The following is a 17,520-nucleotide window of genomic DNA, read 5'->3' on the forward strand; positions in this document are numbered from 1 at the left end:
GATGAAAGGCTAGCTCTGACTGCTTCACTCACTCTCAAAGCAAAGGCTCTCTGTTATACCAGTTGTCTGGAGCAGTTATTAAAGGGCATGGTTTTTTTTAGGTTCTTGGCTAACCATCTTGGTCATGAGAACAGAACAACAGATTTGTCACCTTGCTCACGGATTCAGTCTGAGGCTGTAAACACTAGGCTAACCTTTAGTAATGATGGCAATGGGAAACCGCTTAGGTTTAACAAAGCTCCTATAAGGATTTTAACAATGAAGTAACTTAGACTTATGATTCTTTTGGGAAATGGGCCCTGTTCTTTACAAACCTCACAAACCTCACAATGCAATGTCAAATATTAATTAAAAGAGAATGTCACACTTTCTAGCCAATCCTTAACTTGATATTAACATTGTTAATAGCAAAAGTTTTACACAATCGTTTAGCTAAAAAGTTTCAAGTGGAAAAGACCTTCTGAGTTGACATTCATGACTTACTGTTTCAGTGAGGTGCAAATATGCGGTGACACACATGCCGAACCCCTTCGGTCTCAGCAAAACACAAGCTAAATGTCGGGCCAAGTTACGAGCAAAGTTTTATTTGTTGATATAACTAGTGACGAAAACCAAACCCCGTTTTCCGGCCATTCTTATTCATTCCTACTGATTAAACAGGTACCAGTTTTACATTGTGTGTGTGAGTGAGTGTGTGTGTGTGTGTGTGTGTCTTTGACTTCCACAGCTCATCCGGTTATAGACACAGGGAGAGAAGAAAAGGAAAGCTTGTTTTAGTGTGCCGCTGCTTGTGTGGAGGACCGTAGTAGTTTTCCATTCTGTGGTCCCAGCTTTCCGACAGAACACAGGCTAACCAAACACAGAATGCTACAAGCACTTCCTGTGTACTGGAGAGTGTGTGCAAGTGCTTGTGTAAGAGAGTCCATTGGCTTGGATATGTTTGCATGTCTTCCTGTAAGCACTAATAGGCTGGGTTTGATCTACATCCTTGATTATATAACAACCTGGCAGCGTTTCCATGGAGACAGAGAGATAGCCAGGTGTGTGCACATGCTCTGAGGATCTGAGCATTCTGGCGCTCGTCAGCAAAAATATTTACGGTTTCCACAAGTATTGTTTAGGCGGGCAGCCCTGTCTTAATGATTGGTCTAGTTGGTTAGTTGAAGACTTTGGTTGAAGACTTTTTTAAAGTCACACTGTGTCTCTTACCCCACCAGATCCTTTTATCAGGCCCTCAACCTCTACTTTTGTCGTCCAAGTCACAGCCACAAAGCTTCTATACAAAACAGACAAGCATTGTTTTCACATATATCTTTCTACATGCTAGGGTTGTTCTTGGATTACGGTGGAATTTGGGCATCTTTTTTATTTCAAATAACAGTTTGCCTCTGGAGAGAATGAAGTTCTTCTATATTTTTATATGATTTTAAGTCAGGGTATTATTGTAATTTTTCAGTTGTTTTGGATAACAGTGGTTTTATAATATTCTAGGTCAGACAGGAGTTGTGGACAAGGTGCAACACAATCCACTGAGATCTGGGAAACCTTTTCTGTGGTCCAAGTATTTTCTTGTGTATCACATTTGTTCGATTTGGGATTGTAACAGAAATGTATTTATTTCAGTCTTTAGTGTTTTTGAGTTCATGTGTCTGTTACTAGTCTTTTGTGTGTACACATAGTTGGAATGACAGTTATTCAGTAGGCGTGAGAGTGCGCGTGACTGTGCGTGCGAGAGTGTATGCGCGAGTGTGAGTGCAAAAGGAACTGAGAGAGGCTGATGTCTCCTTTAAGTAATTTATTTTGACAAACATGTCAGCCAGAACTTCCCCTTTAGATGTCAAGTTCACTCTGGTTTGCTTTGGGTACAACACGCAGTCCTGGGTTTGAAATACTTTGAAAATAATTGAAAATACCTGATCAGTGCCGGGTTTGGCTGGTCTGGCTTAATAAACCAGTAGAAGTTCTGAAACTGCAATACCCCACCCATTTGGCCCAACCAGCAGACTCATGCAAAGGCTCAAGTATTTAAAAAGATTTTAAAAATATTTGTTGGTCTGACCACAAGTCCCACTTTTTGCATTTCTACCCTATTTTCCCTCAACGTCTCTCTTCCTCTCTCTACTTGGATTTCACAACATGCGTTTAATGTTAGAACAAAGCACTTCTTTATTTTGGTTCATGACCGGAACAATGAAGATGTTGAATGGTCGAGGGGGATTTAAAAATGCATTTATTAAGGAGGTGAGCTCTTGAGGGGAGAGTGCAATGCAAAAAGTGGAACAAGTTGGTGAAAAGTATCTCACAGAAAAACCCAGAACCCGAAATCGTCAATAAACGTTGGTCATTGTCGCTACTTACCTTCGACAGTGATAAAAATGGCAGAAACTTCACAGGATGTCTCAACCAGGAGCAGTGGGAAATGGCAGAAAATGGAGCTAGATGAATATTGGGATCGGTGTACAAATCGCTACCTCGAGTCACACTAAGAAGAATACCTGGTTTAGCTATCTTTAAATGAGTCATTCTAAATTTCTTCTCTTACCTCATTAGCCTGTGGAATTAGCCATTGCTAGTGTAGGACATACAGATGTGGAAGTTACTTGGCTTTGTCTAGAATTGTGCCTCTCAGGAGCTGGCTTTTGGGTGGTTAGGGTGCTGGCGGCAGGATCATCAAGTGTTTGTGAAGCAGTGGTCCAGGATGTAATGTCATGGCGTGTGCTGAATTTGGAGAATGTGCTACTTGCTAAGCAAGTAGCGCGAATTCCTTTAGTTAGCTATTTTGACAAAAGCTTTGCAGGTCGTACCATTCTTCAGCTCATCCTTTTGAGTGACATGTTTTGTCAGTGAGCTGTGGGCTCTGTCTCAGAAGTGGCTGTGATATTAGCTAAGCATAGTCTTTTCCAAGAAACAATTCTTCTTAGCTCAGAGACCTTGTTTTCTCATGAGTAAATTGTCTGAGGCAGTTTAAAGGCCTATTTCCTCAGTCTAGGAATGTGTGAGATAGAAAGTAACATAAATAGAGAGTTTAGTCTCTAGCTTACAAAGAAAGCTAGATAGACAGACAAGCAGGGTGGGGTTAAGAATGCTATGGGGTACTGGTGTGTGGAGGGCATTGTGGGGGTTTTGGTGGGCTCTGTGTACTCACTGGGATGTGGTCTGCAGACTCTGTTTTGTCTGCCCACACAGACGAGCATCACCCTCCACACACACACACACACACACACGCAATGTTCTTTAACACAAGCAGACAGGCACATACTTAAACAAACCCCTGCCCTTTCAATGTGCAGCCCCATCGCTATCCAGCTGTACCGAGCCGATTCAATAAGCACAGAAGAATGTTAACTGCCTCAGGAATGTGGAATTCTCTGGTAGATATTTGGTAGTAACGTATTTTAGGGGAGGCACGGGGCCCGACAGACGAAACAAGGGGCAAATCTCAAAAGGCCCCTTTATTTTATATCACTACTTTTGGCAATGGCTTTCTGATTGTGCAAGGAACAGGGAGGCAGATAGGGGCAGTAGGATTTCAACAGCATGTTTCCAAAGCTTACCATGCCAACACGGTGAAGGTTTTCTGGCAGAGCGGCTAAAACTGGGGTGTCATGGCATGTTCTGATTTTACTGACTCGATGGCCTCTCTGTCCGTCGGTAGATAAGTTAGCCTAGGTTTGGAAAAAAGGGGATTTGTGGAAAAGTGCAGCTTTACAGTGGCCACTATAGATAACACGCGTACCTGAACATCACAGTTTGTTCCCAAAACACCAGCTGACCCCTTTCAGTCTTTCTAATCTATTTCATGCTCTGATGTAAAAGCCAGCTGTGGTTCTTCATTCAGCAAACAGTCTGAGAGACAGACAGAGAGAGACAGAGAGAGATCGTAGGGGAGCATAACTGCTAGAGATGTCTTACTACTTCTCTCAAACACACACACACACACACACAGCTTCCCTGTCTCTGATGATTAAGCAGGATGAAATGACTAACATTATTTCACAAATCATCGGCACAAACACTCGGTACTCTCTCTTGGCAGTGATGGTTTGGACTTTTGTCGAGTTTGTACGTATGTGTGTTTTTGTGTGTGTATAAGTGTGCATGATTGTGGGTGTGTGGGTACAAGAGACAAGCAGGGAACGTAAACACAAGAAAGAAATGGAGACAGAAAGGGGAGACTGTAGAAATATAGAGAGACAGAAAGGGGAGACTGTAGAAATATAGTGAGACAGAGAAAAAGACGGGGAGAGAATCTTCCATAATCCCAGAGCTGATAATAGTGGCCACATGTTTATCCACATATGCAAGTGTTTAACCATGCGATCTCACTCTCTACCCCCCCCCCTCTCTCTCTACCTCCCTCTCTCTCTCTCTCTACCTCCCTCTCTCTCTCTCTCCCTCTCTTTCTTCCTCTCTCTCTCCCTTTCTATGAGTGTATGTCTCACAGCGCAAATCTCTGTAGGCCTTAACAATGTAACTTGTCATCCACCCCATTACCTTACCAGTGATATAGTGTCAGGTATTCACCCCCCTAAAGGTTACAGTTAGGATTGGTGGTAGGATAATCTGTTCCTAGATCATTTTTTAATTGCTTGTCCTGCCAGCCTCCACACTGTACCACACAGCCTCTGACTCTCCTAATCTATTTTCCTGTACCTCTCATCTGCCTGCCACATTCCAGCTGACACGCTCCAGATCTCCGGGCCGTCTTCACACTCCTCCTCTCAAATCTTATAACCCCATGATGGCCACTAACCCGTCTGCCTGCCTGCCTGTCTGTCTGCCTGCCTGCCTGCCTGTCTGTCTGTCTGCCTGTCTGTCTGTCTGTCTGCCTGTCTGGCATTCATCTTCCTCAGGCCTTCAAGGTCTTGGCTTTCCCTGATCTGTGTTTCTGTTCCTGTGTTCAGATGGAAACAATATGCCTCTTTTATCAGTATCAACACTTGGCACTGTTAACAGTTAGCCAGTGGGGGAAAGCTTGGGGTGGGAAAAGGGGGGTGTTGACTGGGGAAAGTGTGTGTGTGTGTGTGGGGGGGGTGACAGGGGAAAATGGGGTGGATTTGACTATGGAAAGGGTGGGGGGGGTTTGACTGGGGAAAGTGGGGGGGGGGGGGGGGGGTTGACTGGGGAAAGTGTGTGTGTGGGGGGGGGGGTTGACTGGGGAAAATGGGGTGGATTTGACTGGGGAAAGGGGGGGTGGTGACTGGGGAAAGTGTGTGTGTGGGGGGGGGGTGACTGGGGAAAATAGGGTGGATTTGACTGTGGAAAGGGTGGGGGGTTTGACTGGGGAAAGTGGGGGGGAGTGACTGGGTAAAGGGGGGTTTGACTGGGGAAAGTGTGTGTGTGTGGGGGGGTGACTGGGGAAAATGGGGTGGATTTGACTGTGGAAAGGGTGGGGTTGAATGGAGGAAGTGGGCGGGGTTGACTGGAGAAAATGGGGGGGGGGGTCTGACTGGGGAAAGGGGGGGGGTTTGACTGGCTGGGGAAAGTGGGGGGGTTTGACTGGGGAAAGGGGTTGGTTGGACTGGGGAAGAGAGGGGCTTGACTGGGGAAAGGAGGGGGGTTGACTGGGGAAAGTGGGCGGGGTCTGACTGGGGAAAGTGGGCGGGGTTGACTGGGGAAAGTGGGGGGGGGTCTGACTGGGGAAAGTGGGGGGGGGTTGACTGGGGAAAAGGGGGGCTTGACTGGGGAAAGGGGTTGGTTTGACTGGGGAAGAGGGGGGCTTGACTGGGGAAAGGAGGGGGGGTTGACTAAGGGAAGGAGGGGGGTTGACTGGGGAAAGTGGGCGGGGTTGACTGGGGAATGTGGGGGGGGGTCTGACTGGGGAAAGTGGGGGGGGTCTGACTGGGGAAAGTGTGTGTGTGGGGGGGTGACTGGGGAAAATGGGGTGGATTTGACTGTGGAAAGGGTGGGGTTGCCTGGAGGAAGTGGGCGGGGTTGACTGGGGAAAATGGGAGGGGGTCTGACTGGGGAAAGGGGGGGGGTTGACTGGGGAAAGTGTGTGTGTGGGGGGGTGACTGGGGAAAATGGGGTGGATTTGACTGGGGAAAGGGGGGGGGTTGACTGGGGAAAGTGGGCGGGGTTGACTGTGGAAAGGGTGGGGGGTTTGACTGGCTGGGGAAAGGGGACTGTGGAGGCTTGTGACAAAATGGCTGGTATCTTGTCAACTTGAATTCTAAAGATGGGAACTGAAAATAAAATAAATAAAAAGTACATAATTTACTAAGAAGTGTTAAAATTAAAATCCTTTTATTTGTTTTAGATGTGCTTGCATCCTTTTTCCTCTGTCCTCTAACCTGAAACCTAAAAAAGAAACCCCTGCTTTCTGGTGTTTGTCTGTGAGATTCCATTCAACACTGATGTGTGTGCTGTATTTGCACAGCATATGTGAACGTTGTGTGTGTATGTCTTGTTATTCTGCATTCATGTGTGTCCAGGAATGTATCAGTATATCTGCATTATCAGTACTGTGAAAACCATGGATTTTGGCCTAATTACTTAATATATATATCTTTTGTTTTTACATGAATTGTATCTCAGCCCTGTAATAGCCCTGTCTCAGTTTCGTTTGAGTTAGTGTTCAATGAAAAATAATTAAATTAATCAGGAATTCAGTTATAAAGTAGGTACATTTCAGAAATATATTATGTTGTATTTTCATGATTATAAACATGTTAAAATACAAACAGCGACAAATTTAAGGAAAAATCTGAATAAAGGAGTGGACAACATTACGAATGCAGATGCTTCCATACAGCGATACTGAATGAGACAGTTAAGCTATTAACACCCGTCATGCTTTGTGGTCTGAGCCGGTTCCGTTTATCTCGATTCTGGATCCAGATGACCAGAGGAAAGGATCTTGGTGACTTTGAAAGAGGGCTCATTATCGGTGATGGCAGGAGCTTCAGTCAGAAAGACTGCCCAACTGGCTGGTGTTTCAAAAGGAATCTTGACAAAGGTTAGCAGTAAATAGTTGGAAATTGTGGATGAAAGCGCACATTCAGTGACCGAGATTATTGCGATATGTAAGGCAAAGCAGTAGAGCATCTCTTTCCCAGGTGGCTGAGCGTGTCAGTGCAGGACGTGATCAGACTGTGTCTGTGAGAACAATCTGTCTAGGACTACACAAAGAGGGATATTATATTAGAGTGCAGTACATTAACCCCTTATTACAAAGGTTAGTGCACATTTCAGAGTTCGCTGGTGCAAAAACCAAAGGCACTGGTCTACAAGGACGTGGAAAAAAGTGATATGGGCAGATTGAGTCATCCTTCACTTCAACCTCATCAAGTTGGTGAGGTGTACCCAAAGGAAACAGTACTGGCCTGAAGGCTTGACCCCTGCAGTGTGGGGCTTATCTTTTTGGGCTTATCTGTGGCCAGTTATGTGTGACCCCACACACCATCTGCTGCAACAAAAATGAACCAGCAGGTAGGAAAGGAGAAGAACTTCAATGTATGTCTGAATGTCTGTGCCTGACTGGACCTCGAAAAACCTAGTCGGTGTTCAAATATGAAGTTCTTAATGCGACACTTTTTAAAGGTCAAGTTGGAATCATTCATTAATTACTGTGTCATCTCAACCCAACCTGCCTTCCTACTCTCTGTGTCTGTCCTTACCCCTCCATGTCCCCCATCTATGGTTGGACTAGAGCGAAACAAGTTCAGTCCGTGTGAGTTTACAAAGTCCAAGGAGAACTGCTGTCAATGAGGGGCTTTGAGGACAGAAATACTGCAGGGCCCAGTGAGTGCAACTGAGAAGTGAGGCAGTCTTTGTGCAGCGCCAGCCAGCCTTAGTAAAAGAGAGATGGCCTCTGTTCAAACTGTACCCACCCCAAACACCTCCATACTCCCACGTGTGTGTGTGTGTGTGTGTTTAGTGTAAGGTGGGTTCACCGGTCACCCAGTACAACGAGTAGGGCCAGTTGTCCTCGCTGACCCCTAGCCACTCCTATAGCAACCTGACACAGCAGAGCTCAAGTCGCTAATTGACATTCATCCAAACGCTGTCCTATTACAGTGGTTAGACATGCGTATGAGAACTACACCAGGCCTTCATTATCAGCCCGCACGCAGCCACCGAGCAGATCTCTGAAACCTCAACGCAATATGGAGCTGGTCGAATAAAAATATCACTCAAACGACCGTAACGACTCGTTATTGCTTGTTTTATATTCGCCACTGTAAATATCCCTGGTGGGTGGATGTCAGTTGGCTGCAAGCTGGGTGTCAAGTGTGGTGGGGTGGCTAACCGCCTGGCCTCTGGGCTGCTTCCAGAGGTTTCCACCAAGATGGGTCTGCTGGAGACACGGTGCCATCGCCGCCTGAGTCTGATGCTGCGGCAGCTGGATGTCGTGACCGGGCTTCTCTCGGCTTAATCTCGTTTTCTTTTGTCTTTCATCTTTTTATCTCTCTCTCGCGCTTTGTCTTCTATTTCGCTTTCTTTCTGCCTTCGTCTCGCGGAACTGTTGATGCTCGATCTTCTTCTCCGTCTCGCTGCTCTCTGTGCCCTTACTTCCCTCCCCTCTCTCTTCCCCCTGTTTTACCCCTCTGTCTCCCCCCCGTCTCCCCCTCCCAGACACCCCCCTCCCCTTTGCCCTCACCGTCTCTGTGGAACGGTTCAGTTTGTGGTGATTGCGGGAGATGGGTTTCCCACACCAGCCATCCAGCCTTAAAGGCTTCACCTCAACAGGGTTGTGATGGTCAGTGGAAAGACTGGAGTGAAAAGAAGTAGATGGGAAGGAAGGAATGATGAACAGAGGGAGGGCTAGAGAGGGAGAGAAGGAACAGATATGTTCCTTTTGGTGACAGGCCAAAAAAAAACACCAGGGGGAAGAAAACAAGTCAGAGAAGTTGTGTTTTCTGTGTGTCCTTCATAGTTCCTGTTTCGTTAATACTATTGCTCAAGTGAAGGTGTCGTTCAAGACCTTAAGTCTGATTGTTTTGTATCCATGTGAAACAATGTTTTGATGTATTCGCTGACATTGCAGATCTTGTTCTTATTAATAAGACGTATCCACTTTGTGGAGGTTGAATTACAGCAGTGGTTCACATTCAGACAACTCTCGCCTTCTAGTGCACTGGGGTTAGTTGTTTAACTGTAAAACATGTATTTACATGGCACACAGATTCCCTACACTATTCAATGATTGTTTTCTTACTTGAACAGCGTCTTAGTGAACTGTGTAGAATTTTAGGAACCAGAAAACGGTAGAGGGATATTGTTTGAACTGGTCTGTCATTGTCCACACTTTGCCTCTGTGTCTCTGCCCTTCGCCATTGTGTCTCTGCATTTAAGCTCTGTGTCACCGCCCTTCGCCACTGTCTCCACCCTGCACCACTGTGTCTCCGCCCTTCTCCACTGTCTCCGCCCTTCGCCACTGTGTCTCAGCCCTTAACCTCTGTGTCTCCACCCTTCACTTCTGTGTCTCCACCCTTCACTTCTGTGTCTCCACCCTTGACCTCTGTGTCTCAGCCCTTAACCACTGTGTCTCCACCCTTCACTTCTGTGTCTCCACCCTTGACCTCTGTGTCTCCACCCTTTGCCACTGTCTCCACCCTTCGCCACTGTGTCTCAGCCCTTCACCTCTGTGTCTCAGCCCTTAACCTCTGTGTCTCCACCCTTCACTTCTGTGTCTCCACCCTTGACCTCTGTGTCTCCACCCTTTGCCACTGTCTCCACCCTTCGCCACTGTGTCTCAGCCCTTCACCTCTGTGTCTCCACCCTTGACCTCTGTGTCTCCACCCTTTGCCACTGTCTCCGCCCTTGACCTCTGTGTCTCCGCCCTTGACCTCTGTGTCTCCACCCTTCTTCTTTGTGTCTCCACTTCACCTGATTCCCATGGTTGATAAAAGCTTTGCAACAAACTAAATAGTAATGAGAGGGACTGTCCACCTTTCTTTATATAAGAAATACTGGATGAGTAAGCATGATTAAAGGCACATGTATTTATTTGTTCTCATCATAAACAACTTGAAGCACTCATGCATTCTTTGCCAAATAAACTTCTCAGTCTGGTACTTTGGGTGTTAGGATGGGTGCTTTTCATACATTATTTTAACCTCTTAAAAGTAAGGGCTTTCACCCTAATATTGCAATATCAATACCATATTACTCTTCGTGTTGCCATCTTGCTACATACCTTTACATTTTTGTGTTGTCCTACTTAACAAGGAAAACTTTAAAGTTGGCAAATAGTTTAACTTGAACTTCCATCCTCTCAAGCCAGTGTAAAATGTAGGATAAAATGTAATCCCTGGCCATTATAGAGAATTAAGTAAACTATAAGACCATATCATTATTGCCTTCCAAGTCTATTTAGGTAAAGGCTGATTGTAGCAAGCTGGCTAGCTCGCCATTGAAGAACCAAATAAAGGTTTTGATTTTGATGTGATTGGTATGATGCCAAATCTAAACTGCCTTGAATCTGTGTTTTCTTGCACAAGTACACAGTGCAACGCTCATGGGCTAATTATTTTATCATAATTTTTTACCTATGGAAGCCAAATGCTAAGTAGCATCAATCATTCAAATGGTAAAAAAATGCCATACTCTTTTTGGCCAGACAGTATCAGAAACATGGCTTACAAATTTGCTCCATCTCTTTTATGGTAGAGACTGAGCCCCTTGCAAATGGAATGAACATTTTGTACACAGAGAGACAACATTTATTATTTGTAATTTTTTATTGACAATTTTGAAGAAGCGTGCCTTCCCTTGGTTTTAATTGAGTACATCCCAATTCACGCTTCTGAAAAAGTGTCGAAATGCAGTTTTTATGTACAACCAAAAGGTTTCAGCTTTTGGCCTTCTTCAAAACCATAGGGCGAAAGCAAGGACAAAAACTCATTTTACGTATGTTTTAAATAGTTTTAAGATCTTATATTGCCTGCTTCATCTATTAACGTTTACATTTTCCTCTTGACCTAGTCACTCTGATATTTTTACATTACACACATAGCTGAGGAACTGAATGAATGGAGGACGGAGGCCACACTAACTTTGAAAGAACATTCCCCAACCCTACAAACACAGACTCCCGTCTGTGTCTTTTTTATAAAGTCGTAAAGGGCACCATATGTAGAGGGAGTTATCATACCTGCTGGACCCAGGGCTGGCCCTGATCCCACGGAATGAGCAATGGACAGGTGTATTCAGTTTACCTTTATCTCCCCTTCTCTTTTAGACTCTCCCTCCCTCCCCCTTTCTTCTGTCTCCTGCAGCCCCTCTCTTCCATCACCCTGGATGCACTGTCCTTCTATCCCTCTCTCCTGTCTAAGATTTCAATGCCTTAGGACAATGTGTACTGTCTACGTTTATATTAGTGAATCAGTTGTTCATGAAGCTGTAAACAAATGATTTTAGCACGGCAACTCTGTGGCCATAGGTATGGGGCAATAGCCAACATTCTGTTAATATGAATTTGTGTGCCATATTTTCGCAAAACATGGTTGTTTGGGGGAAAAAAAGCATTCATATTATTTTGTCTTTTCACAAGGAAATAGTCCCGAGACAAATTTAGCGGTGTTACCCATAAGTCAACTTATTGCTTATTCAACTGGCACTGTTGTTGTACAAACCGACTGGTTGTCCATTCGATTAATTCGAGTTGATATGAGCATTGGGCCGATATCCAGGCCCTGCTGTCATTGATACTGCTGTCCATGGTGGATCATTTGGCTCATCAAACAAACTGTTTCACACAATAGGCTACACTTCTGGATCATTTGACTCACTGTAAATATAATTTTTTATAGTGACAACTATTATTAATTTCAGTTTCAGGCTCTTCTTGATTTTCAAACTAACTTTAGCCAACTTAGCTAGCGATAACAATCAATTTAAAGTTTTGGCTACATTTCATTTAGTTTTATTTGTTCTTTGTTTTTCCATAAACAGTTATGCTGATGCATGATTTTGCCAATTATGGAAGACAGATTTAGGATTGAACAGACCTTAGTCCATATTGTCTTGTCCAAACACATTTGTATAAGTGGGTCCCTGAAAGAGGGTTGTTGCAAACCAGTTGCTAGGCTAGAAATTAGGGAAAATAAAGTCTTGATGTGATTTACTTTGGCGGTCAAGTACATAACTGATGGCTAAGTAGCTAAGCTGAAAACTGTGACATAGTATATTAAACGTCCAACGTCCTGTTTTGTATCACAGGCCTATCCGTGGTATGTGTTTTATTTTAGCACAGCTTAGTGCACATTTTAACTAATCAAAAAGCTTATTTTAACCAATCCGTTGAAGAATGTTGGCTGTGTGCTGCTTCAGTAAAGAGACTAGATTTGTCTCTGGGCTCCTCAGTGTTTCCCCTCTGGGAAAATCAGCCACAAGTTCTCCGGTTCCTGTCAGCACCACCACAAACCAACAGACAAACCTCTCATCACGTCTGCATTTCTAAACACGCTGCCTCACTGTTTGCATGTCTGGTAACAGATTTACGGATGCTGCCCCCAATACAAGCCATTGATTTGCAACTAGTACTCAACTTGTACAGGGTTTCTTGCTGATAGTAAGTAATTTACAGCATATGCCACTTAACAGACTTTAGTTAACGCAACATAAAGTGAAGGCATTGACTCTGTGTAGATGACCCCTGCGTCAACTCATGACCTTAGCACCGATAGCGCCGACTCACGTGAGCTGAGAACCTGAGCCGCATAGAAAGTCACATGTTTCTAAGATTAGGAATGATTATGCTCTCGGGTGATTAACGGCGTGTCCCGATGTTCTCTCCATCCCACAGGTGACCTACCTAGGCAAGGTAACCATCTCAGGCACCCAGTTCCGGTCGGGTTGCACCGAGTCCGCCGTGATGGGCCTGTGGGACCGCCGGGCACTGGCCCGAGAGGACCGCCTCCCTGCCAGGTCCGTCCTGGAGATCCGTCCGTTCCAGGTGCGCCTGCATCACCTGGATGGGCGCGGAGAGGCCTCCGTCACCGTGGACACGTACCAGGTGGCGCGCATCGCCTACTGCACGGCGGACCACTGCGCCAGTCCAAACGTGTTCGCCTGGATCTACCGGGAGATCAACGACGACCTGACCTTCCAGATGGACTGCCACGCTGTGGAGTGCGAGAGCAAGCTGGAGGCCAAGAAGCTGGCTCACTCCATGATGGAGGCCTTCCGGAAGACCTTCCACAGCATGCGGAGTGACGGACGCATCCACAAGAGTGGCTCCTCGGATGAGTTTGCCACCGATGACTCCGCCCCAGACGACTCCACCCCCGAGGAGGACGGCTGAGCGTCTGGCGCGCCGAGGCCCGACCGGGGGCCGCGGGCAGTACTGGAGCGTTCTCTCTCTACTCTCAGTCTCTCTTTCTCTCTCTCTCTCTCTCTCTATTTGGGTTTATGAAAAAACACGGAAAGAAAAAACTGATCGACACGCAACGCCAAACGCCGACTTAAATGATTACGAGGATGTAGTTTTAAGAAGAAAAAAATATATAGAAGGAGAAATGAACAACAAGAGACCTAACATACAGGGACACTAAACTTGCGCTGCCTCTTTGGATAAACCAGTCCTCAAACCTCCGCATAGGCCCTGAAGCTCCTGATCCGCCCACAGGAGTTGAATATGGTTAGACAGAGTCATTCCCATTCAATGCTGCTGTGTGTTCGTCTGTCCATCTGTAATGTGTAGGGAGACTCCACCTCTCTACACCACCTCTCTGCCCTGCACCACCCCTTATTGGCCACTCAAAAGTCCAGATACATTCCTATTGTTCTGACTTCAAAACAAAAGGTATGCGTTCAGTTTGATGAAATGCTTGCTACGTGGCGGAACGGTTTGTCCTGTCGTTGAACAGACTTTGAGGTACATTTTCTTGGTTTGTAGAGTTCTGGCGGGTTGTGGCTTGAAGCCATGAGTAACACATTTAAGGTGTAACGGTCATTTTGTACCCAAAACACAACCCCTCCCCATTCCTAGCTGGTCGTTCAGAACTGCACCGTTTCCGTAAATTGAACTTGAACATTCTACTGCGTTCTATACATACTAAACGTAGACGAGAACCGTACACTAACGAGATAGGCCTTTAGCACTGCTAAATATGTGGTTTAAAAAAGAAACCTTTGACTCAAATATACGTGCAGAAGGCTATCAGTGGGAGGGAGACTGACATTTATCAGGCCACATTTTGATTCCTGTTTGTAAGCATACCCAAAGTGAGACTTTCAGCTCGGTCTTGTGTGGCAACTCTGTGCCTCACCTATCACACACCAGCGCTGGTCTCACACACACACACACACACACACACACAGAATTGAACGTGTGCCTCTAATGGCATGCATGCGTGTGCACATAATTGTGTGTGTGTGTGTGTGTGTGTAATTGTGCACGTGTGTTTGGAATGTGTGATGTAAGAAAGAGGATTGTTAGGAGAGAGAACCTGACCAGTAAGACCTAATAATTCAGCTAGCAGTGTAAAACATCTCACAGCCTTTCCAGCAACACATTTTGGGAAGTTCTGCCGGGCTTTTTCGATTGAAAGAATACTGTGACCATTTGCCAGTTATTTCGCTTCTCTTTTTTATGAAAGGAGTACGTTAATATCATTCACAGAAAACAATGTTCTCGGACCCAGCGATCCCACAGAATGCCTGTAGTCTCTTGGCATGTGTTGAACATACAGTGTGGGATGTCTTTTGTGCTACAAGCTCCTTTCACCTCTTATTCACAATTTTAATTTCTTCTATTTTGTTAAATGGCAGATAGGAAATGTGGACTGTGGTTAGTGAGAGCGGTGTTCTGTAAAGACAGACACTAAGAAAAAGATACAGTCCATTGGGTTGGGAGTGTTTTGAGTCCGTGAACAGACACACACACACACACATACACACACACACAGCTCAGTTTCCCTGTGCTCTCCAAAGGTACGAGCAGCCATGTTTAGTCCCCACTGGAATCCCCCCCAACACCACAACGGAGCCCCACCCCCTTTTCTAACAGGACTCGTTTGAATAGACTGGATGCTGTTCACTCACAGTGGGGTGGGTCATGAATTTCGTCTGTGTGTGACTGAATCAGATTCTATTAAGAGGATTCTGATCAGTAAATATATACATTGTATTTGAGACTCATTCAATAAGCTTATGTAAATACAAAGTAGATGTATCAGTTACCAAATATTACAGCAGTAAATGTTGATAGCTATTTTAAATAAACAACAACGACATCTTAAAGACGGCAGCAGTGTTTTAAAGTGAACTGTGAATATGTATTCCCACAGAAGAGGGTGTGTGCCCAGGACAAAGGGCCTGAAATGCCAGGATGAAAGGAGCGGAGAATGTTTATGGAGCTATAGATTACTGTGTCATGTTTTATCTGAAGGCTCAGACCCGCTTTAAATGTCACAAAATGTTACCGTAAGTGTTTTCTATACAGTATTTGCAAAGATAAATCACATATAAACTATTTACCAAGACTGGCTGGAGAGGGTTGACTGTTTTTTTTGTTTGTTTTCGTTTTCTCTGTGTACAGTGTTTTCACAGTTGAATGGCTTTTCTCACATTAGTACATGTGTGTGAATTTCAAGGTCTAACCTTTTGGTTCATGTACCTCCAATATCCCAGCCAGATACAGTATTTTCTACAATCCTAATGAGGATTTATTTCCATCTGATTTGTAGACCACAAGGCTTTTTTTTACTATGGTGCAAATACTTCTCATTCGGCTGTAATGTGTGGCGGCTGTCTTACCATTTTGGTGTCCACATCAATCCAAAGGCATTTTCATAACTTGGGGTGCTTATACAGTTGGCTATCATTTTGCTGCTTAGAAACTGCAAAGCATCAAGAGCAAAATGGATGCTGAAAACTGAATTACTGCTGAATGGGAGCACTGCCTCCTACTGGGAGTTAGAGGAACACCTCTCTCACTTTCCCTTTCAGATAAAAGTGGAGGTCCGACATAGACTATATTTGATGTTACATAATAGCCATCTCTGGCCCTGTACGACAAACTGCTAATGGTCTAATTCCTGAAGACTGTCCTTCTCTATCTCCGCACGTACATAAATACCAAGACAGGAGTTCAATAATGAAGATACTCCTCTGCTTCATTTTCAACCTTTGTTGCATTTTGTCTCAGAGCTATGTTGTGTCCTTCTGCGCTCCAATATTGGTTTCTGTTTGGCCCAGTTCTGGGAGTGCATTGCGTCAATGCTGGGGCCCACGGGTCCCTGAATGAGGCCACCCCATAAACTGCCGGGGGCCAGCCTGCTTCCTGCAGCGAGCCATCTGTCAACCATGCAATACCACTCCTCCAGGTGACTCCTCCAGGTGACTAGAGTGCGCTGGCTCGCCCTGCCACAGAGAGAGAATTGGACAATTGGTTGAGGACAACCGGGTCCCTGGTAATCTGATCTATCTGTTTTCTAGGGACTCTGCAAAGCAGGGTGCATTTTCCCCAGGCAGTGGTCTGGGCTGGTGGTAAAGGAGAGGGTATGACATTAGAACAGTAGAAAAACAAGAGAGAGTAGTATAGAGCAGTGTTTCTCAACCCTGCTCCTGGAGGCACCCCGCCCTGCATGTTTTAGGTCTCTCTGCCCAAACATACCTGATGTAGCTCATCGAGGACTTGATAATGAGCTGGTCATTTGAATCAGGTGTGACAGAGCAGGGAGAGATCTAAAATATGCAGGGCACGGTGCCTCCAGGAGCAGGGTTGTGAAACACAGGTGTAGAGAGTACACCTTGACTTGTTCTTGAAGGCCCATAGAGTAATTTTTCACAACAAGCCATTATTCACCTCAGTCTCAGGCTGGAATTAGCATTGTTAGCATCATCCAGATTCATGGATTGAAACTGTGCATCCCGGGCCACGAAAGTTGCAAAATATACAAATATGTATCAACATAAAATCCATGCCAACAACAACACAACACTGAGTTTCAGATCAAGTTTGTAATTCAGTAATGTGAGATAATTGTTCAGGGGTTTAAATACTTATACAAGGCATTGTATATATGTGCTATTTGAATAATTTCTTTTTCAAAATACCTGTGTATTTTTGTTATCATGATTTATTTATTGTCATATCAAGGCCTGACATGCCTTAATCATTGACAGGGTTATTATAGAGGGTTAAAAACCTTACTTTTCTCTGCGCACAAGCAACAAAGACCTGAAATGTTCCAGCCACACCAACACAGTAGTTAAGGTCCAACAGGCCTGTAATGGTCCAGCCACACCAACACAGTAGTTAAGGTCCAACAGGCCTGTAATGGTCCAGCCACACCAACACAGTAGTTAATGTCCAACAGACCTGAAATGGTCCAGCCACACCAACACAGTAGTTAAGGTCCAACAGGCCTGAAATGGTCCAGCCACACCAACACAGTAGTTAATGTCCAACAGACCTGAAATGGTCCAGCCACACCAACACAGTAGTTAAGGTCCAACAGGCCTGAAATGGTCCAGCCACACCAACACAGTAGTTAAGGTCCAATAGGCCTGAAATGGTCCAGCCACACCAACACAGTAGTTAAGGTCCAACAGGCCTGTAATGGTCCA

General features: G+C 45.2%; 1 protein-coding gene across 1 annotated transcript in view; it reads left to right on the plus strand.

The window, feature by feature from the left end:
* The window catches only part of pid1 (phosphotyrosine interaction domain containing 1), a 31,358-nt gene extending 15,924 nt beyond the window's left edge, over nt 1-15,434 (plus strand). The window contains exon 3 of the mRNA XM_010873424.5: nt 12,752-15,434. Coding sequence (XP_010871726.1) covers nt 12,752-13,249 — 498 coding nt within the window. The 3' untranslated portion in view covers nt 13,250-15,434. The remainder of the gene's footprint in view (nt 1-12,751) is intronic.
* Nucleotides 15,435-17,520: the final 2,086 nt, after the last annotated feature.

This window comes from Esox lucius, chromosome 1 (assembly GCF_011004845.1).
Source record: "Esox lucius isolate fEsoLuc1 chromosome 1, fEsoLuc1.pri, whole genome shotgun sequence".
Taxonomy (NCBI): domain Eukaryota; kingdom Metazoa; phylum Chordata; class Actinopteri; order Esociformes; family Esocidae; genus Esox; species Esox lucius.